General features: G+C 37.7%; 1 protein-coding gene across 4 annotated transcripts in view; it reads left to right on the top strand.

Annotated features, from left to right (window-relative positions):
* Positions 1-20,673, top strand: part of ralgps2 (Ral GEF with PH domain and SH3 binding motif 2) — a 431,788-nt gene extending 411,115 nt beyond the window's left edge. For all 4 annotated transcript variants that reach the window (XM_060830098.1, XM_060830096.1, XM_060830097.1 and 1 more), the window contains 3 exons: positions 2,198-2,303; positions 2,544-2,635; positions 19,477-20,673. In XM_060830098.1, the coding sequence (XP_060686081.1) occupies positions 2,198-2,303; positions 2,544-2,635; positions 19,477-19,506 (228 nt within the window). In that variant the 3' untranslated portion in view covers positions 19,507-20,673. The remainder of the gene's footprint in view (positions 1-2,197; positions 2,304-2,543; positions 2,636-19,476) is intronic.
* The last annotated feature ends 3,445 nt before the right edge of the window (positions 20,674-24,118 follow it).

Raw genomic sequence — 24,118 nt, 5'->3', positions numbered from 1 at the left:
CACATTTCGTTAGGAAAGAACTTGTTCACTTCATTGACCAAATTGAGGCTTCTTATTTCCAAATAACATTCCGAGTACAATCTTGCAGCGTATTTCTGCATGAACTGTTGACACAATGTCTTTCTTTATAGCATCTCTTGTTACGGAGGCATATTTACAAGTGTCTTCATGCAAGCATTTATGTAAATAAGGATGAGTGTGCAAGATATTTAGGTCTTTAGTTTCTTTGAGTGTTCATTAGAAGGACCATAAGCAGAATATCATAAAAAATTAAAGAACTATATGCCATTTGGCCTTGCTGTGTGCATTCTGCCATTCACTCATATCTTGGTTGAGCTGAGTGTGGCCATAACTCTACTTGCTTGACTCCCTTGTAGATCAAACATCTATCTAATTCAGCCTTGAACATATAGTGAAACAGCCTCCACGGCTCTTTGGGAGGAGAATGCCAAAAATCTTAACAATACATCTCCCTTTAAATAAGGAGACCAAAACTGTTCACAATACTCGATGTGATTGCACCAATTCTCTGTCCAGCTTTCACAAGATTTTTATATTCACCTCCCTTGCAATAAATTTGCCTTATTAATTACCTCTGCATATGCACAATAATTTTTACAAGGATATCTAGATTCCTTTGTACCACAGTATTCTGCAGATTGTTTCCATTCAGAATATTATTCTGCTTTTCTGTTCTTTCTGCCTAAGTGGGCAACCTCACATTTTTCTGCATTAGACTCCATCTGCCAAATCTTTGTCCATCACTTAACCCATTTATGTCACTGAAGGGCAATTAAGGATGACCAGTAAATGCTGACCCAGCCAGTGACATCGAAATGTTGTGAATGCAACCCCATTTCTACCAGGTGGGCAGAGTTAAAATTAGCCCTTAAGTATCAGTATTACCATAACTGCTTGCTTAACTTATTTTGTTACTATATGTTTGAGCAAAGTTCTTTCAGCAAACTTCTGCAACATTTGAAGTTTGTATTCTTTCCTGGAATTTGGCAGATCTGCTAAGTTTACAGGTATCTCATTTGAAATAAGGAGGCACCCATTTCTCTTTATCTGGCAGTGACTTTTGTGTGAACAAGACTGAAATGAGTTTTAAAGCACCTAACTTGTGACAACTTTGCTTTTAAAGTAATTTTGCAGTCCATATAACCCGATCCCTCCCATATAACTTCTCCTTTTGCATGCACTTCTTTTTATGTGGCTGTCTTGTTATGATTACTCAGTTCTTTACCAAGCCTGTGAAAACAGATTTATAAACCCAGAGGAAATAACTTTACAATACGAGAAAGAGCTATCTCAGAAGAGTTATTTCCTCAGGGCTTCTTCCTCTTTGACCTGGGCTGATGTACATAATGCGTGAAGAAAAATAGGGCAAGGTAGTCTTAATTTTCACCTGTATGAGATGTGTTTTTCTATGTGATTTACTGATGATATCATATAACTATTTATATGCACTTCTAAAGAATTCCATGTACAAATGTTGGCATTATTGTTGTGCCGCCACCATACATGTTAGGATCCCTACTCTTAAAAAAATTCCCAGAAATCCTTCCTGTCTTAATGTACAAAACAACAATATCAACAATGAAAAAGAAATGTTAAAACATTGTTGTTCTTACTCAGCAATAGGAATAATAATAAATAAATAGAAGAAATCTGACAGCAGACTGATGAAACTTGAATCATCTCATAGAGCTCCAAGAAACAGGGGTCCTCGGTTTTAACAGTCTGTGCTTGAAATGTATTACTTTTTAACCTAAGTTCCTGATTAGGACCAGTGTTAGTAGTGTGTAATTTCATGCAATTTACACTTTGCTAGTCTGATCCTTTTTTTTACAGTTTCTAATGTGTACTTTACAAAGCCTCATTAGCACTCTCTTGAATGAAAGCATCAGTCAATTCTTCCCAAATTACTCACCATCTATTTTACTTTTATAAATGTCTTAGGATATTCTTCTACATTTAAAACATTGCATCAAAGCAAATTGTTATTGTGTTGTACACTAAACATGCAGCAAGAAATCATTAATCCAGCCCAATGGGTTCATAAGTTACAATATGTTTTATTGTTGCTTTTGAATTTTAATAGCACGCTGTTTATACGGCCCCTTTACTTGATCAAATATGAAAAGGTCTTCAAGTCCAGAGTCCTACTGATGTGTCTAACTTTTCTGATGTGCAGTTCAAATCAAGTTTGAGTAAGAGTGTGTCGGTTGTGGGTTGGATGGTGATGATGGCTGATGATCCAGAGCATCCAGATGTTTTCCAGCTTACAGACTCTGAAAGGGGTGAGTAATGAATAGAAAAAGGTCTAATTTCCTCTCCTTTTGTATTTGTTTCAATCTGTTCACAAGACTGAGTGAGCCAAAGATTGGCAAATATATTGTGTCTTTTAAGTTTCTAATTATGCAACCTTTTTCTGATTCTTAGTGGTAGAATCTATTTTCTTTTAAAAAAAGCTTCCAATGATGAATTAACACTGTGACAGTTGAATATAATATTGCCATTTTTTTTGCATTCATTTTCAGGAAACTCTTACAAATTCCAGGCTGGTAATAGAGGGAATGCAATGCTGTGGTTTAAGCATTTGAGTTCTGCCTGCCAAAGCAACAGACAACAGGTACCAATTACTACAATGTTGCACTGTGCATCTGCAGCAGTGCATAAGCATCAAAATAAGATTTTAATATTGATGTGTAGCAGAACGTTTTGAAGAACATTTTTCAAATGAAGAATATAAATTGAACCTCCTAATTATAGTGTCTTAAAATAAATCACTATCCTTCACATTTCATGGTGATACTTTGAGATTCTTTGCCTCCTAAGTTCAGTAATCATTGGGAGAACACAAGCCCTGAAAGATGCAATGGAACATATTCTTGATTTTTAAACTTCACTGCCTTAGAAGATCCTAACACAGCAAAAGGAAAGCTTTTATGTTTTTAAATGGTGAGATATAATTGCATATTTGATTAAGAGTGATTTGGGTGTCCTTGTACTAGAAACACAGAATGTTCGCAATAAAGATAAAGTGCTGGAGAAGCACAGCAGATGTGGTAGCATCAATGGAGAAAATGATTTAACTCCAATATGACTCTTCTGAAAAGAGTACTGTTGGGTATGCATGGGGTGTGTGCAGTTTCGTTGTCTTATTTAAGAAAAAAATCCTTGCCTTACAGAAGTACATCAAAAGTTCATTAGATAGAAAGGAAACAAAAATGTTAAAACATATTCAGCACATCTAGCAATAATCATGGAAAGAGAACCAAAATTAATGTCATCTCAATCACCAGATTGAGTCCTGAGATGAGAGGGTTGCCCTATGAATAAAATAAGCTTAAACTATCTGGAATTTTGAAAAATGAAAGTTGATCTCACTGTAAATTTGAAGCAGAGAGGCTTGACAAGGTGGTTACACAGACTGTTTCCCCTGATGCACGAGTCGACAACTAGGCACATAGTGTCAGGTTAAGAAATTGGCTATTTTGTATTGAAAGGCAGAGAACTATTTTAACTCAGAAGTATGTAACTCATAAGAATCCTGAACCCCAGAAGGCCATAAGTTGACAAAAATGGAATAAATTCAAGGCCACGATTGGGCATTAAGCTAATCAAGGGTTGTGTAAATGGGTAAGGAAAATGGAGTCAAGATCAAGACTCAGCTATAATCTTAAATGTCTGGCATAGATTTGAGGGGCCATGTAGTCTACTCTTGATTCTGTTTCATGTATTATGTTCAGACATTCACAGTTTCTAATGACCCATTCACACCTTAAGGTTATCCGTCCTCGTGAATTAACAAGACATTTATGTACGCAGTTATGAATCTCCTCCAGCCTATGATCTGTACGTATACAATTCTGGCCTGTTGACCTACTCCAACTTTAATCATGCTATCTTCAGTGGCTGAGATTCAGCTGCTAAAGCCGTAAACCTTAGAATTCCCTCCTTTAAACCTGTCCCCCTCTCTTCCCTCCTTTTAAGGTGTTTCTTAAAATCTATCTCTTTGACCAAATCATCAACCATCCTCCCGAATTTCTCCTCTGTGATAAGATTATCGTGAAGCATCTTGAATCATTTTACTGCTTTAAAGTTGTTGTATGGATACCGATGTTGTTGAATGAGCCAGGATCATCTTGTGTTTCACTTCTGTTTTAGGTAGACATTGGTAGGCATACTTTGCTGTCTGATCTCCATTTGATATCAATCTTTTTGCTGTACACTCAATATTTGTGTGTGTTTCCCATGGCTAGAATTTCATGGGAATTTACAACTCTTAAAAAATGAACAGTCTATTGCCTATCTTTTGTAAGAACTAAAAAAAATTAAGCCTTTATTTCAAAGAACATCAAAAGACTAGAGTGAAAAACTACGTGCTAGGAGATTGATTGGATCTTTTCTTGGGGGTTGCAAGAACTGCTACTCAGTTGAATTACTTAATTATAATTTACATTTTGCTTTTTTATTCTAATATTTATAAGAACAAAGCATACATATAATGAAATCAAACTTGTTTCTTTCATTTCACATGTGCGCATCTTTTAAATGTTTTAATATTTCATAATTCTCTGCCTCCTATTTCTTGATTTTGCACAATTTAGATGTAACTTTCCACTTAATGTGTTGAAACTGTCGGACTTGCAGAAAACTTTGTACTTCCTGAAGTTGCCAGACACTCAGGATTTAATAAATGTGATCTCATGAATAATGTATCATGAGTTCACTCTGGATTGCTTTTGTTGACAAAAGCTTATCCGACAGCATAAGGTGGGAAAAAGTTGTATCTGCTAATTAAACTATTCCTGTGTAGCTTGCTGAGTGTTAACAACCAAATGACTCTAGGGTTGTGTAGATTTGTAGCTCGGGTGCCAGTTGCAGTTGTTGTGGGTATGTTCACTGAGCTGGGAATTTCTCAGCCCAGCAAACATACCCACAACAACTGCAACCAAATGACTGGTCAACAATGCAGGATATTTCTATTTTGCAACACTAATGTAAGCGCTTGTACAAGTAGTACAGGAAAGACATTTCCCACATTACTCCACATAAGTTCCCACTCATTTGCTTCATATTAGGCGTAAAGGCAGTGTCGTAGTTATCTGTGACAGCCAAAAACTGTGGGTGAAAGTGAAGACAATTTGATTGTCCGTGGAGAAAAAGAAATATATGCATTTGTACAGAGGCATCATAGTTACCAGATTGCTCAAAGCATTTGGCAGCCAATTCAATACTTCTGATGTTGAGTTACTGTTATAAAATATAAAACACGGCAGTCAGTTTTTGCACAGCAAGCCCCTAAAAACCATAATGTGGTAGTGACAAAATGATTTATTTTTGTGACAATGATGATTAAGGAATAAATATTAGCCGAGTGTTAGAAAGGAAGGTGCAATGGCAGTGAAAATATCCTACTTTTCTTCAAAATAGTATGACCAGGCATTCACCTGTTGAGGCTAACAGAGCCTCAGTTTAAGTTCTCATCCAGCTCCATTTGTGCAACACTTCCTCGGGACAGCGCTGGAGTGTCAACCTGGAGTGGGACATGATCCCAAAGGCTTTCTGACTTGGAGGCGAGAGGGCTACTTACTGCCCAAGCTGGCAGCTGTGCTCTCTGATGTCCTCCATTTTATGTCCAGCTGGTATTCCATTTCATCAAGTAGGTAAACAAATGATCAATAACTAAGGATTCATAATCAACTTTGACACCTCTTAACAAATTTTGCATGGGTTTGCACACTTAGCACAGCAAATTTTATTGTTGCTAATGCAAACAATAATTTTCATATTTGGAAGAATGCATTCTAGCTGTTTGCTTTACAAGAGAAAACATGGTATAACAGGAAGGAATTTGCAAAGGGAGGCTCCTTCAGTTTGTGTGAATAGCTTATGCTCAACATTTAGGAGCATAAAACTTTGAGGAAGTAGACCTGTATGAAATTGGAAGCCTTCCTGAAGCATATACTTATTAGCATATGTTCCTGTTCTTCCTCCACATGTTCACATCCTCACTTGCTGAGGGGAAGAGGGTGAGCTAGAAGTTGTGGGACATATTGGTACTGATGACACAAAGCAAGTATTGAGGTGCGAAGATTAAGTTTCAGGAGCCGGAAAGGAAGTAAACAAGGAAGACCCTGAAGGCAGTAACTTCGGGATAACTCTGGATTAAGTCACATGCAGTAGCAAGAGTAGAAATAGGAAGATGGGAAGGATCAATGCGTGGCTTAAAGCAAGGTACAGAAGGGAGAGCTGCAAATTCTTAAAGCATGAGGACCAGATCTGGGACAGAAGACACTATTCAAAAGATACGGATTGCACTTCGGATGAGCATCAGTGCCCTCACAAAGACATTTTTTAGTGGGGGGGCTTTTAATCTAAATTGGCAGAGGGATGGACACCAACATATCAAAGAAAGGTGAATAAAGTGCGATTGTTGGCCACCACTACGGATGAAAGTTGTAACTTTTTAGTTGAGAGTGCATTAAAAGATGTTATCTGGGCTGGAGAGTTTCAGTTATAAAGAAAGATTGGACAGACTGGGGTTTTACCTTAGAGCAGAGGAGATTGAGAGGAAACCTGATTGAGATGTATAAAATTATGAGTGGCAAATTTAGGATAGACAGGAAGAAATTTCTCTCCTTGATAGGATTAATGACCGGGGGAATAGATTTGAGGTAATGTGCAGAAGGCTTAAAAGAGATGTGAGGAAAAAAAAACATTTTCATGCAGAGGGTGGTAGGGATCTGGAATTCACTACCTATAAATATGCTGGAGGCAGAAATCTCAACATTTAAGAAGTTTCGTGATGTATCTTGCAATGGCAAGGGCAAAATGCTCTAAATGGATTTAGAATAGTTAAGTGGCTGTTTTTAACTGGTACGGAATCAGTGGTATGAAAAGCCTTTTTCTGTACTGTAGGCCTCTATGACTATATATACTAATAAAAGGTAAAAGTAGGGGAACCATAAACAAGATTACCTACATGACAAGAGAAATAGAGATTACGATTGAACATAAAAAGGAGGGTGTACGATGCATGTCCGGTGAATTCTTCAAGTGAGAGCCAAGTCACCTCTAATAGGTTAGAAAGGAAAGTGAAAATGAAATAAAGACTGGCAAAAAGCATGTATGATCAGATGATGGCAGTCAACGTAAAAGAGAATCCGGATTTTTTCTACCAGTATATGAATATCAAGTGAGTAGTAAGAGGTGTAGTGAGTCCAATTGCTCATTTGCACCAATCTTCAACAGAAGTGCCAAGTCAGTGATCAATCTCAGCCTCTTTCAGTGGTCCCCAGCATACAGTCTTCAGCCAATTCTATTCACTCCCTGCGATATCAAGAAAAGGTTGAAGACACTGGATACTGCAAAGACTGTGGGCCCTGACAACACTCCTGATAACAATACTATTGAAGATTTGTGCTCCAGAACTTGCAGCTCCCCTAGTCAAGGTGTTCAAGTACAATTACAGCACTGGCATCTACCAAACACTGTGGAAAATTGTCCAGGTATGAGCTGTACACAAAATGCTGGACAAATCCAATCCAGCTATTTACCATCCTATCATTCTACTCTTGATCATCAGTAAAGTGATGGAATGTGTCATCAACATTGCTATCAAGCAGCACCTGCTGCTAAGTGATGCCCAATTTTGATTCCACCAGGGTCTGTCAGCTTTTGACCTCATTAAAACCTTGTTTGAAACATGGACAAAAGAGCTGAATTCCAGAAGTGAGGTAACAGTGACACCCCTGACATCCAGGATGCATTTAAATACGTGTGGCATCAAAAAGCCCTAGCAATACTGGAATCAATGGATATCAGGGATAAGCTCTTCACTGGTTGGAGTCATACCTGACTCACAGGAAAGTTATTGTGGTTGTTGGAGATCAGTCATCTCTGCTGCAGGACATCTCTGCAGGAGTTCCTCATGTTGATGCCTTAGGCCCTCCCATCTTCAGCTGCTTCATGGATGACTTCCCCTCTGTCATAAGTCTGAAGTGGGGATGTTCACTGATGATTGCACAATGTTCAGTGCCATTCATAAAATCTCAATTTCTGAAGCAGTCCATGTTCAAATGCAACAAGATGTGGATAATATCCAGATTTGGGCTGACAATCAGAGTATTGAGTCCAGGAGTTGGGAGGTCATGTTGTAGCTGTACAGGAGATTGGTTAGGCCACTGTTGGAATATTGCATGCAATTCTGGTCTCCTTCCTGTTGGAAAGATGTTGTGAAACATGCAAGGATTCAGAAAAGATTTAGAAGGATGTTGCCAGGGTTGGAGGATTTGAGCTATAGGGAGAGGTTGAATAGGCTAGGGTTGTTTTCCCTGGAGCTTTGGAGGCTGAGGGGTGACCTTATAAAGGTTTATAAAATTATGAGGGACATGGATAGGATAAATAGACAAAGTATTTTCCCTGGGGTGGGGGAGTCCAGAACTAGAGGGCATAGGTTTAGGGTGAGAGGGGAAAGATATAAAAGAGATCTAAACGGCAACTTTTTCCCGCAGAGGATGATATGTGTATGGAATGAGCTGCCAGAGGAAGTGGTGGAGGCTAGTACAATTGCAACATATAAAATGCATCTGGATGGGTATATGAATAGGAAGGGATATGGGCTGGATGCTGGCAGGTGGGACTAGATTGGGTTGGGATATCTGGTCGGCATGGACAAATTGGACAGAAGGGTCTGTACATCTCTATGACTCTAAGTGGCAAGTAAAGTTTGTGCCACCTAAATGCCAGGCAATGACTATCTTCAACAGAGACAGTCTGATCACTGCCATTTGACATTCGATGGTGTTACCATCATTGAATTCTCCACTATCAACATATTTGGGTTGTCATTAACCAGACTGGACTTGCCACATGAACACACTGACTACAAGAACAGGTGATAGGCTAACAATACTGTGGTGAGTAATTCACCACCTGAATCCCAAAAGTCGGTCCACCATGGACAAGTCCTAAGTCAGGAGTGTGATGGAATCCTCCTCACTTGCCTGGATGGGTGCAGCTCCAACAACACTCAAGACGCTTGACATCATCCAAGATAAAGCAGCCTGTTTGATAGGCAGTACATCCTCAAGCATTCATTCCCTTCTGCCACCAATGCTGAGTAGCAATGGTGTAGTGTCTACACCATTGCAGGAATTCATCAAAGATTCTTAGATATGACCTTCCAACCCATGACCACTAGTTTGTGGGTCTTTGCTGTGAGTAAAGTGGCTTTTGTATTTCCTTCATTCAGCAGTTACTCTGTGAAGCACTTTGGTATCCTGAAATCATAAGATATTCTAAGTAAGTTTGTTGCTCTATATATCTGAAAGCATGGAAGGAGAGATCCTTTAGAACTTTAATGTTGACAAGTACAATCAATTGCAAAATTGAAGTGGACCTGGATTTGTTTAATCTGGTTAACAGTTCTTCGATATGTAGAATACTGTCAAGATAATGTTCCGCAGTGCCCTAAAAATATTTTGTTTTTACAAGTGGGCTGTATAACCCTAGCAAAACTGAAATCAATAGGTATTGGGGGCAACCTCTCCACTGGTTGAAGCACTAAGATTCTTAGACTATATCTGTTGTAAGAATATGGAAAAATTGTTGAGAGACTAAGTATCATCAACAATTTATTGGATCAGTAGTTTCAGTTTTGCAAAGGTTCATTTCAGTGAAGCAGCTCTGATCAGCAGGCTGGAGAAAAAATGTAGATTTGTGAACTTATTAATGGGACAAGTAGTGGTGCCTTTTTCACTTTATGAAGGAGGCTTTCTTTACGTGACAATACATTCTCTCCAGCATCAAAGAGATGTAGCTGGACTTTTCATTCTTTATGAAAGATTAGAAATGCAGCACGCCATAATAACTCTTCAGACTTGGAAGAGGCCTTGATGCTTATAATTAGAATATAAAACTGCAAAGGCACCATCAGCATAAGGAAGACAATAACACATATTTCCATTTAGGAAACTGCTAGAGAATCTCATCACATGGAATCCGTTAGGACACTGCTTTTTCAATGTATATGGAGTCATTTTTACCATCACAGTCTGAGTGGAATTGTGATCACCCACCATTTTCCTGATTTTCCTTCCCCCTTAACATTGGGTGATCTGCAATTGATCTGGAGTTTTGGAGATTGTCTTTGATTTTTTGTTTTTCCTTTTGGTATCCTGTTCCAAAAGAATTTCTGAGATTCCATAAAACTAAACTAATACCAGGATTGTTATAGGATGTTATTAGTTCTTGTCTTTGTCTTTATGTTATCATTATTGTTCCAATAAAAAAGACTCTTCTCCTTAAATGTGTATTTAGGATTCGGCTTTTCATCAGGAGGTGGCAAAAGCAGAGCTTCAAAACTTGGGATATCCAAAAATTGTTTTGCAATAGATAAGAACACCTAAAAGAAAACTATGAAGTCTTGAGGTTCAAATGTCCGACTTTCTTCTCCCTACCCAGGGTACTGACAAAAATAAGGGAACTGAAAGCTGCATGCTTGACCAAGAAAATCAAGGATTTATCTGCCTTTTGAAGGCTTCTGTGGCTTTTGTATACTTGGCATCTGTTCAAATACAAGGTAGCATTTCTTCAGTGGTTGGAATAGACAGCAGCGTTTGCTACTACAGTTTATTTAACATTATGGTTTCCAGAACTCCCACTCAGAACCTTTGACACATTAAAGGGGAAGTATTTGTCATTTAATTGTGATTCATTTTGGCAGTACATGAGTGCCAAAGTTTATGATGAGACATATGAAAGAAAAGACTAATAATTAAATGCATAAATTTATCTTGATCATTTTGCAGCGTTTCACAAACCAAGTATCTTTTCTGTGATTCTTTAATTTCATGTGATCTGTTCCTTAAGTGGAAAACTGCCATTCACATCAAATGCTGGACATTCCAGATTGATATGTGACTGACTCAGTGCTCAAACACCATATGTCTTCTGATTTGAGGTTGAAGCAGTGCTCTACACTCTTGGATATATTAAGTTCAAGAAGTCATAATATTGTCTTTTCTGATCCAATGAAATTTGAAATTTGATGGGCAGCACGGTGGCACAGTGGTTAGCACTGCTGCCTCACAGCGCCAGGGACCTGGGTTCAATTCCTGCCTCAGGCGACTGACTGTGTGGAGTTTGCACATTCTCCCCGTGTCTGCGTGGGTTTCCTCCGGGTGCTCCGGTTTCCTCCCACAGTCCAAAGATGTGCGGGTCAGGTGAATCGGCCATGCTAAATTGCCCGTAGTGTTAGGTAAGGGGTATATGTAGGGGTATGGGTGGGTTGCGCTTCGGCGGGTCGGTGTGGACTTGTTGGGCCGAAGGGCCTGTTTCCACACTGTAAGTAATCTAATCTAATCTAAAAATAAGTGAAGGATCTGATATCTGGATACAATAGCTTTCCAATTAGCACAGAAAAAGCAAAACAGATTGAGTAATCCACTAAATTTGTAAATTACAAATTCAATTACAGTAAACTTCCCCAATCCACCGGGTGGTTTCTCATGGTAGGCTTTAATGTTTAATGGACACCAAGAAATTCACTAGTACAAGCCAAGTGTATTCTTCAAAAACAAGAGGTCCTTTATAAACAAATTTCAGCCAAACAATATTTGCAGACCCATCACACAGAATAAGCCTCTCTTTGATTAAACACCTTACTTAAATTTGATTTCAAGTAAATGTTAGTTGGCATGTATTAGTTTTCATGTGGATTTCAAAACTTTTTTGTACTATTAGAGGCAAAATGGTGAAGCAAGTTAATAATTCACTAGCAAAGGCTGGAACAATTAAACATTTAGTAGGCATCTAGATGGGTATATGAATAGGAAGAGTTCAGAAGGATATGGGCCAAGTGCTGGCAAATGGGACTAGATGAATTTAGGATATCTGGTTGGCATGGTCAAATTGGATCGAAGGGTCAGTTTCTGTGCTGTACATCTCTATGACTGCAAATGTATTCTTCATTGAATTGTTATCCAAAAGCTTCACATCTATTTATTAATAGATTTGAAACAGGTTGGTTGAACAGAAATTGAGACATAAATTTTCTTTGTCCAGACAGTTTATTTACTATACCAGTCCCAATTATTCCCCTTTTTTTCTGTTGTTGTGGGTAAATCACTATTGAATAAGAAATCTCACAGACATTCAATTATTGAGGTTTAAGCTTTATTACATGTAGCAATCAAAATAAGACCCCACAAATAAGCAAGTTAAGCCTGAACTGAACTTGAATATTACCCAGTCAATGATGGAATTTAGCTGTAATTCCAATCAACAGTGTCTGTTTCTGATATCCAGGGCTTGATACTAGTGAAGTATTATTCTTCAAAGTTCTGCTGAAGAATAGTTCTGATGTTGGATTCTAATACAATGTTTCATCTATCAGAGCTATGAGGTGACATTATTATTGACTTTTTAGATTCTTTCACCCAAAACATTGATTACTCCTCCGGAGTCCATGAGACTGCAGCTTGTCTTCTTATCAGAAGTAGCTTCTTTGTTCCTTCTTACATTTGACATTGGCTTATCTGTTTGAAGATACAGCTTTCCTATGGTTAACTCCTTAATTTTTTTTTCTGCAGTGCAATCATTGTCCTTGTGGCATAAGCAGCCAGTTATTAAGCAAATGTCAAAGCAGTTTTGTTTAGATAACCTTGACTACATTTTCCAGGCATGTCTGATTGTTTTCAATTCTCATATAAGTTTGTCTTTGATTTTTAATAGTTGATTCCAGAGAGAGTTATTGCTTCTTTCAATCTATGAACAGTTAAAGTTCTGAAGTTTATAATTTCGCACTATCCAAATGAGATGTCAGTTAATAGCCATCATCTGTTTTTCTTCTAACCTTAAATTACATGCTATATTAGCAGATGTACCTCTTAATGTATATATTTTGTGCCATGAGTTAAATAATGTACATATTATATTACAATTAAACCTTACAAACAAGGATCTAGTGGCACAATAGTGGTATCCTTTCCTCTGTGCCAGAAGGTCCAATTGTTTTAGAAATCTTTGTGGCAAGGTCAATTCTCAATCTTGTCTGTGCAACATCCTTTGCCAAATGAACATTGTCCTTAAAAAAAATATATAATCAATGCAACATTCTATGATCAGTATTTTCTCAGTTTGCCCATTGTGTAAGATATCCTTCAGAGTATTACATGAGTTCAACCCCCATATCTGTTGTTTTGACTCACACCAATGTTTCATCAGCTAAGATCCTCTAAATTACCCTTGTAATTTTATTCGCTGCTTAGGCTGATGAATAACATTTATTACTCTTTTCCACCAAAAATATGATAAACACTGCCAACCAGAAGATTAATCTGGAAGTTTGTCAAGTGACGCATAATCCAAGATGAAAAACTTGTGGATCATCGAAGGCTAGAAATCTGCGTGCACATTTCTCTGAATTTAATCTTTTCAGTGCTTTATTTATTCTCAAATCCTTTTCTACCATTGCATATTTTGCCATATCATTCAGTTCCAATGGTCATAACCGGCATCAGGCCAAGTCTGACTATGTAATCAGTCAGACTGAATAATCAAACTGCTGAACTAGTCTATGTCTACCTTAGCTGCAGGATCCTCTTTCTGTAATGTCCTGTTAATATTTACTTGGAGGCAATTGACATCTTTTCAGTGAGATTATTGATCCAAGTTTATTCACAACTTCACTCTGCCTGATATCTGACTCTGTACATTTGAACATTTTGGAAGAGCCAATTACAGTTTAAATAGATAGTTTAAATGGTTGAAAAGCCGAACAAGACTCTAGGAAACACAGAATATGTGATCGGCACATGTATATGTGATTGCCAATTATTTGTAATGTAATTGGCACTTAACCCAGAATACATTTGCTGAAATTTCTTGTTATTTGATGAAGTTGTTCAATAAGACAAATAGGTAAGCTAATGACTCAGAATATCAAATGTTTTTTTTTAAAAGTCTGTATAAATGTTAACAACAAAAGATTAGTTTAAAACAGATTGTGTTATCTTAGCTTAGGCAGGTAAGTGTTACTTAGTAAGGTTTTTTTTAAAAAATAGAAACAAGGTGCTTGTGTCTCTCTGGAACAGTGATCTAAGTCTAACCTTTCTTCGGAGCAGATGACTGGCTGTTACAAAAAGATTCTTAAAATGTTGTGTTTATGACAGGTAGAGTAAACATGTATGTCATAATGTTTACTTTCAGTTCAGAAGAATCTAGGGTGAGGATTTTTTTAAAAGTCTGTTTGAAAAACAGCAGCGTTCAGTTTCGAAGCCAGTTTAATTTCGCTGCTAGAAAGATTCAGGACAGTACAAGGAATAAGTCACTAGTTTGTGAAACCAGGTGAGTTTGATTAGAAATCTGCAGGTTATGAACACTGAGAAAAAGAAATTCTCAGATTTGTAAGAAATTCATGTTAGCAGATTTGGAAATTACCCTATGAATTGTCCACTATGGCAAAGAAACTGCCAGGAATCAGAGCACTAAAGAGTTGAAATGGGGTGTAATCTCTTTGGCCTCAGCTCTCTGTCAAGGAGCAGGTCAAAAATTTACTTCACTGTGTTATGAGATCATCTAATTGTCTTCTATATTTAGTTTTTAACTTTTTTATTTTGTGTAATAAACTCTCTTCTGATAAAGACAATCTGAACTCTCTTGAGAATATGCATCAGTGTATAACTAACTAAATAAAAATAAAATAAACATACCATCTCTCAAGCCAGTTTCTTTCTGAAATTTGACTGGTCCAGTAGTGCCATCAGCTGGAATCAAAATACATCAATACCCTTGACATCCTTGATGAAGCTTTAACAGGCAACACCACCAAAGGACAGTATGCAGTGTCAAATGAAAGGATCTGCATGTCAACACCTGAAGTGTTCACCCATTTTGTATTGGAAAACAGATTAGAGGAGTACTGACTTTAAGGCTCTTTTGTATCGAAGTGGAAACATGACAAGAGGAAAGCCACAATGTGTGGAGCCTCAGAAAATGGGGAGATATTAAATGAGAATTTTGCATCAGTATTTACTGTGGAAAAGGATATGGAAGATATAGACTGGAGGGAAATAGATGGTGACATCTTGCAAAATGTCCAGATTACAGAGGAAGAAGTGCTGGATGTCTTGAAACGGTTAAAGGTGGATAAATCCCCAGGACCTGATCAGGTGTACCCGAGAACTCTGTGGGAAGCTAGAGAAGTGATTGCTGGGCCTCTTGCTGAGATTTTTATATCATCGATAGTCACAGGTGAGGTGCTGGAAGACTGGAGGTTGGCTATCATGGTGCCACTGTTTAAGAAGGGCGGTAAAGACAAGCCAGGGAACTATAGACCAGTGAGCCTGACCTCAGTTGTTGGAGGGAATGCTGAGGGACAGGATGTGCATGTATTTGGAAAGGCAAGGACTGATTTGGGATAGTCAACATGGCTTTATGCATGGGAAATCATGTCTCACAAACTTGAGTGAGTTTTTTGAAGAAGTAACAAAGAAGATTGATGAGGACAGAGCAGTAGATGTGATCTATATGGACTTCAGTAAGGTGTTCGACAAGGTTCCCCATGGGAGACTGATTAGCAAGGTTAGATCTCATGGAATAAAGGGAAAACTAGCCATTTGAATACAGAACTGCCTCAAAGGTAGAAAACAGAGGGTGGTGGTGCTGGGTTGTTTTTCAGACTGGAGGCCTGTGACCAGTGGAGTGCCGCAAGGATCGGGTGCTGAGTCCTCTACATTGTCATTTTTGTCATTTACATAAATGATTTGGATGCGAGCATAAGAGGTACATTAAATTAGTTTGCAAATGACACCAAAATTGGAGATGTAGTGGACAGTGAAGAGGGTTACCTCAGATTACAACAGGATCTTGACCAGATGGACCAATGGGCTGAGAAGTGGCAGGTGGAGTTTAATTCAGATAAATGTGAGGTACTGCATTTTGGGAAAGCAATTCTTAGCAGGACTTATACACTTAATGGTAAGGTCCGAGGGAGTTTTGCTGAACAAAGAGACCTTGGAGTGCAGGTTCATAGCTCCTTGAAAGTGGAGTCGCATGTAGATATGATTTTGAAGAAGGCGTTTGGTATGCTTTCCTTTATTGGTCAGTGTATTGAATACAGGAATTGGGAGGTCATGTTGTGGCTGTACAGGACATTGGTTAGGCCACTGGTGGAATATTGCGTGCAATTCTGGTTTCCTTCCTATCGGAAAGATGTTGTGAAACTTGAAAGGGTTCAGAAAAGATTTACAAGGATGTTGCCAGCATTGGAGGATTTGCGCTATAAGGAGACGCTGAACAGGCTGGGGCTGTTTCTCCTGGAGCGTCGGAGGCTGAGGTTGACCTTTTAGAGGTTTACAAAATTATGAGGGGCATAGATAGGATAAATAGACAAAGTCTTTTCCCTGGGATCGGGGAGTCCAGAACTAAAGGGCATAGGTTTAGGGTGAGAGGAGAAAGATATAAAAGAGACCTAAGGGGCAACTTTTTCACACATAGGGTGTTGCATGTATGAAATGAGCTGCCAGAGGAGGCTGGTATAATTGCAACATTTAAGAGGCTTTTGGATGGGTATATGAATAGGAAGGGTTTGGAGGGATATGGGCCAGGTGCTGGCAGGTGGGACTAGATTGGGTTGGGATATCTGGTCGGCGTGGACAGGTTGGACCGAAGGGTCTGTTTCCATGCTGTACATCTCTATGACTCTATGAGCTACGAGAAAACAAACGACGGATGCTCTCAAAACAGGATGTAAGTTTGCTCGCTGAGCTGGAAGGTTCGTTTTCAGATGTTTCATCACCATACTAGGTAACATCATCAGTGACCCTCTGGTGAAGCACTGGTGTTAGTGACTCACTTTCTATTTATGTGTTTAGGTTTCTTTGGGTTGGTGATGCCATTTCCTGTGAAGATGTTATTTTCTGTTCTTTTTCTCAGAGGGTAGTAAATGGGGTCCAAGTCAATGTGTTTGTTGATAGATTTCCGAGGACAAGCCAAACAGAGACACGCACGAGAATTCCTAGAAGCATGGCATTCCAACCAGAACTCTATCAACAAGCAAATTGACTTGGACCCCATTTACCACCTGCTGAGAAAAAGAACAGGAAATGATATCACCAACCAAAAGAAGTCTAAACACATAAATAGAAAGCGGATCACTGATGATGTTACTTAGTATGGTGACAAAATGTCTGAAAACTAACCTTGCAGCTCAGTGAGCAAACTTACATCTAGAACCTCAATTTGAGTTACAAATCTTCTCAAAATTCGCTCTCAGTACAAGTTTAGGCCAAAGCTGTCATCTGCCATCTGCAAAGGAAACAGTCACACATGACAGCCTATGCCGCCATAACAGACAGTGTTCAATCTGGGAGTGACTTACAGCCTAGGTTCAATCCATTGCCTCCAATGTAAATGGTTGCCTTATTTGAAAGCACATATAGTATTCTGTTCAGTGATCATTAATATCAAAATCAATCTTTTGGAGTGTAATGCCCTACTACTTTATGAAGACAAAGTAAAATTCCTGTGATCATATGAAATAGACACACTAGCAGACACAATTCATGGAAAGTTGACTTTCTGTTGTCCTGAGTATAATCTCAAGTGAAACCTCCATTTTTTATGTCTTTCAGCAGTGAAACATCAATATAGAATTCACAATGGCAAAGCATAGGTCTCTCCAAGTGTCGACTTTAAACTCTGATCCTTTTCGATCAATATTTATTGGTGTAAGAAGTAGCACAGTAGCATGGATAATGGATTAATTGGTACAGAGAGGAGAGACAAATGGATCATTCTCAGGATTGGCAAGCTGTATCCAATAGAGTATCACTATGCTAGGGCCTCTATTGTTTACATTTTATATCATTGGCATGGGCAAAGGGACCAAATGTGTGATAGATTTAGTAATGACATTAAGTAGATAGGAAAGTAAGGTTTCAAGAGGTGACAAACAGTCTGTAAAGAGATATAAGTCAGTTAAGTGAGTGGACAAAAAAATTAGTAGATCGAATATTATTATGGAAAATGTTGAGTAGTCCATTTTGGCAGAATAGAAAAGCAGCTTACTACTTAAAAGGAGAGAACTTGGATCTGAGAGTCCTGGTGCATGAACCAAAATAATCAGTATGCTCATACAGTAATTGATTAGGAAGAAAAATGCAATGCTGTAATTTATTGCAAGGGGGTGGAATGTAAAAGTAGGGAAGCTTTACTGCAGCTGCTAGGGCTTTTCTGAAACCATATCTTGAGTGCAATGTACTGTTCTGGTCTCCTTAGTTGACAGAAGATAGAATTGCATTAAAAGCAGTTGAAGAAGATTCATTTGACTTATTCCTGCAATGAAGTTATTATCAATAAAGAAAAGTTGCACAGTTTAGAAGAAAGAGAGGTATCTTATTGAAACATGCAGGTTCCTAGAGGACTTGATAGGGTATTACCTGGAGGTTGTTTCCTCTTGTGAGATGACAAGAACTTGGCCCCACAGTTCAAGATTAAGTAGTGGCTCCCTGTCAAGAATTAGATTAGGAGTTTCTTTTTGGTTATCTGAAAGTGGTGAATATGTGGATTTCTCTTCACCAGAAAGCAGTGGGACTGGATCATTGAAGTTATTCAAGGCTGAGTTAGATAGATTTTTGATTAAAAAAAACAGTCAAGAGTAATTGGGGGAAAGTGGAGTTAAGGCAACCAGATCAACCATGATTTTACTGAATGGTGGATCGGGTTAAAAGGCTGATTACTCTTATTCCTATCTATCCTTCCTAATAACATATAGTAGAATTCAAAGTTGAAGCAGAGCTATCATATTTTAATTAGAATTATTAAAGTTGGAGTCATACCAATGCATAGTATTTCACAGCAATCTGACTAGATACCTTACTGTTAATTGTGAAAATATCAGTATATTTGGAATCAAAATGAGATTTCTACACCCATACAAATCGTTCTGTTATAACTCGCATTTTGTCAATGCGAATTCATTGTAACGTGATTGACGAATTGGCAGTGTTGTTTCTAAATCACAAATTTTTAAAGCATGTATTGGCTTTAATGAGACTACAGCGCCAACACCTTAAGTGCTGTTTCTAAAGTGCGATTTTTCTATAATGCGGATTGCTGAAGAACATAATCATCATATCATAGAAGAACTGATATGTTTTTCTAAGTGCACATTAAGAACAAATCTAGGAAAGTGTGCCCATATTTCTTTACATCTCTATCTGTTTGTTAAATAGCAGAAAGCAGTGTAATCTCTATATAAATGTTCAGATTTTAAATATTTTTGTCTACATTGTTAAAGCATTCTCAGTGGAAGTTTAAAACATTGAACAGCTTGTTAAATAGAAAATGTCTTTGAGCAATAACAAAATTTCAAATTTACAGTTCTGATGAGAAATAATGATTTTAAATATTTAGGTGAAGTAATTATTTTATTAATAATTTGCAATGTTACTTCCACAGGTCCCTGCGAACTTAATGTCTTTTGAATGACTGAAACACTGACATAGTTCAGAAATTGACTTGGATACAGGCTTGATAAATATGTGCAGTTCGTGAAAGGACCTTATGGAAACGTTCCAGCATTTTGTTCTTTCTGTGCCAGAACTGAATCCAGGGATGTGCTTAATGTCTTCGTATTCAAGCACTGACCACACAGCACTAAATCGCTAGGACTGAATGGGAATACTCCGGTAGGCCTGGAATAGCTGAGAAGCATTTGATAATTGATCTGAATTTCCGTGGACTGTGCACTCCAATTGCACTGACTTCCCTGTGGAACCACTGCCTTAAGCAAGAGATATGTTACACCAAATAGTGTACACAATATATCCAGTAAAGCTGGACTTTTGATACAGAAAATCCAGCTAGATTACAGTTATTGTAGTTAACAGTTTTGGGAGAGCTTTCTTAGCTTATTTTTCGTTTCCTTTTCCTTCAGCATTCGTTCGCTAAATGCTCTAGTCTAGTTAACCCATGTTGGGTGTGGAAACAGAATGAACTATGTAGACATCAGTATTACCGTGTAGAATAATTGCACATCCATAGGTTTTTAATACCTAAAAATATTTTATTTTGTTTGAAGAAGTGTTTTTTAACTGAACTGTTTTGTACCCAACGTAATTTCCTTTTTTTTTTAATTTTTACAATGTGAACATTTTTCCTGTGGATTTTATCTGCTGCAATCTTGAATGAAGAAACCTACCTGTGGTAACTTTGTACTATGAACATTTAGACATGCCATTTGACTATTGTATATTTTTCTCAATCTCTGACACTAATGTATACAGCTTGCTTTGAATCTCTCACATCCTGCTAACACACAGCCTGTATTCTATCAAGTAACCCTTGAAGTACTACTGAACCTGATAACTTTCTAAAGCTTTTTGTGTGACTGATGTATTTTCCACAACTCTGGATGTACTGTATGTATGTGTGTTTGCACAAGCAAGTTTAAAAATTCTTTAGGTATATATTAAAGAAAGTTTTCCTACTCAAACCATGTCTTAGAAATGCAAACAGCTGGTGCAAACATTATATATTGTTCCAACAAATTCATTTTATTGGGAGAGTAGTTTAAACTATTTTCATGGCGGTATCCCAAATGTTCATCTAAGAAATGTCACATCTGTGGTCTTCAAATGTCTGATGATCTGCAAGTAAACAGCTAATTATTTTATTTCTGTTCTGTTTATTTCCTCATCACTTTCCCGTGCATCCAAAACAAAATAACGTTATCATTTCCAATAGGTCGTGAAAAACAACAAGTATAACAGTAGAGCCCCAACCTTCTGTCTATATGAGTAGTTCCTACCAGAAGTCCAGTTGAAAGTTGTGCTAAAGCAAGTTATTTTAAATCACATTTGAGTGTAGATTAGAATGATTAATTGAAGTCATATTTATAGCATTGAATCAACTGATCATTGGTCATTTTGGTATTCCTAACTCTGAGAACTTACACACCGAAAACAATATTTAACAGTGTAGCACTGCTAGCTGAGTTGTCATTTTGGCAATTATTAAGGGGTACAATAAATATATGACCTTAAAATTATGCCGGATATTTATGGAGTGAAGTGGAAAAAAATTGTTATGGAATGCCAGGTTGATCTTTAAATCCAATTGTTTACTAAGTTCTTAAGTTTAGTCTTTTTGTTGGAGAATTTCAATGAACATTGTCTTCTACATGGGTGATTAAAAAAAAATCCACCTAGGTTTTTCCGAAGGATGCTAGAAAGCAAATTGACACTTTTCCTTATTGGAAAGTGCTAGGAAAAGATGGACACTAAGAAATACATTCAAGTAAGTACTACAAAAGAAATCAACTTTGATTTTATTGTTTATTGTGTTGGTTTTGTTTTTGTACATTAAGGGATTGCTGCACCAAAGCTTGATTGTTATAAAAGGTTATGACCATTCTAATATTAGCCATTAAGTTGAAGCTTTAACTTTTAAGTTACTTCTGGTTTACTTTGATTAATCCTTCATTTTGGCCGCCCAGATACTACAGCTAAATAAATTTCATTTAGGATGTGGAAAACAAAGGATAGACTTTGGTTGAAAATGTTTCACTGCATCTACTAAAGAAGAATGTTAAGTTTAGACCCTAGTGTAAGAGGATGCTGCATATAAAATAAAATATTTCCAACATTCTTGATTGAACCTTAAATATTGTTGTCCTAAAACAATGGATGGCATGACACAGGGTAAGAAGAAATAAATTAATCATTCTGGGTATTAAGGTGAAGTTATTGAATAAGTTCAGGAAAACTTTTAAGATCCTGATTTGCTTTCTATCACTACAGCCAACACAGTTGAAAGTGTGACTTTAAGAGATGATTCCGCGATCATAGTACATGCCATGTTAATTGTGGTAAGTTGCAAGACTTATTTCCTTTGTTGAAGTGCTTGAAAATTGCTTTAACATCGTTTCAAATAATAACTGAACAGCTACATAAGCATTGCCAGTGGAGAATTCTGATGTGAATTTACCTATACTTTACCTGCAATACATGTAGGTGATGTTGCAACAGGATTTGCATCTCTATAACAAATAAAGTTTCTTTAATAATTAAAATAGAAAATCCTCTGTTTAGTTTTCAGTGTTTGCAAGCCTGCCTCCAGCATCTCACCTCAACACCATGACACTGCTATCTTCTTCCTTTCATCATTGTATCTTATTCTGGACTCATAAATTAAGCCAAGTTTCCACTGAAAAGCAACTTCTAGCTTTCTCATAACGTGTATTTATAGAATTTATACATGGGTTAATCAGAAATGTCTGTTGTTTCAGATTATTTTTGATCTGCCTATCAAACTATATTGACTATTTGCTTCACTTTGCCCTCAACTCTCTCCGATTGTAACACCCTATCGGTGAATAATACTACGAGTTTGTATTTATTGTTAAACATGTAGACGAATGTGCTGCATTTTCGATTTAAATTTATAATTTTTATTTCCACTATCTCGTGGATATTAAGTCTTAAAAGTACATAATTAACTGTAAAAGTACTTTGGGGCATCCAATATATGGATGTGATGTAAAATGCTTGTTACTGCTTTGCTTATTTCATGCAAGTAAAAGTTTGTCACAAGTCTACTACTTCCAAATTGATAATGCTACCATTCAAACTTTTCTTCCCTACCACCCAAGTCTCAGAATATTATCACTTAACCTTTTGCTTTCCTGCCATCGAACTAACTGCAGTAGCCTACCTTGCCCCTGCCTAGTGTTGTTCCCTTGGTTTCTGTGCCCACGTTAATACCATTATTTCTTCTTCATTCCGGTTCTTTATTATCTACTTGCTGCAACTCTGAAAAGGAGGCAGCCAAGTGAAGAGCTTTGAGCAAGTCCACAGACAATGGTATAATCCTTTGCTGAAGGTGCTCTGATCAAAGTTAGGTAGGCAAGAGTAGGATCACAAACAGCAGGGCAGCTAAGCTGAGCAATTGAGGGCGTAGTCATTTGTTGGGGATTGTATTTCAATAATGTTGAAGGCATCAAAAAAGTTGAGAAGTGAATTTAACGGTCCATTTTGAGTCTGAGAATGGAAATATGATTGGAGAAATTCCATGGCAATTGTCAGGTGGATGGAATGAATTTGTGCTATGATGGCATATTCAAGATTTGTTGAAAATATGGGTGCTGGAGATGGAGTGGTTATTGCTATTATGTGGGACTTTTAAGAGCAAGATGATGATGGAAGTCAGCTTCAATACCGAGCTGAAGTTCCTCAAGTTTGAAACCAGAACCTATTGATCCAGAGTGCTGCCACTGACCTAAGGTAGCCTTGTCTTTGTCTGCTTTGTGCAAGTACACTTTGTCTGCCTTTTCATGTTTTGGTTGCATTTTGTAATTATTTTCTTTGGGAGACCAAATCTGTTCCAACAGTTCTCCAAAAAGACTGGAATATAAAATGATGTATTTTACCACAAGGACTAGGGATTGTCTGATCAATGCAAATAAGATGCAATATGTAATATGACCTGAATCTTCAATCCCCCACAACAGCAGCAACAATGACCTCATTCCTGGGTTCCAATTTACACTGGAAGCAAGGACTGGTGAAAGATGAGTCCTTGTGAATCTTCCTTGATGGTTATTTTTGGTATATAGATTTACCTACTGAGACCATTTTCTACAGGTCTGAATCCTGTCCAGGAGTGCAGCTCTAACCAAATCAAGGAAAAACATACTTGACCTCGCCCTCACCAATCTGCCTGCCACAGATGCATCTAACCATAGTGAGGTCAGAGTGACAGCCTTGACATCAAAGCAGCATTCAACCAAATGTATCATCAAGAAACCCTAGCAAAACTGGAATCAGTGGGAATCGGTGGCAAACTCTCTCTGCTGGTTGGCGTCATACCTTACATGTAGGAAGATAATTGTGGTTGTTGGAGGTTAGTCATCTCAGCTCCAGCACATCTTTGCAGGAGTTCCTCTGGATAGTGTCTTCATCTGTTCCATCAACATTCCCTTCATCATAAGGTCAGAGGTATGACTATTTGTCAATGATTGCACAATGTTCAGCATTCAGCACCAATTCCTCAGATGCTGAAAGCAGTCCATGTTCAAATGCAACATGCCCTGAATAATATC

This window comes from Hemiscyllium ocellatum, chromosome 9, assembly GCF_020745735.1.
Source record: "Hemiscyllium ocellatum isolate sHemOce1 chromosome 9, sHemOce1.pat.X.cur, whole genome shotgun sequence".
Taxonomy (NCBI): Eukaryota; Metazoa; Chordata; class Chondrichthyes; order Orectolobiformes; family Hemiscylliidae; genus Hemiscyllium; species Hemiscyllium ocellatum.
This window is presented reverse-complemented; position numbering and strand designations above follow the sequence as displayed.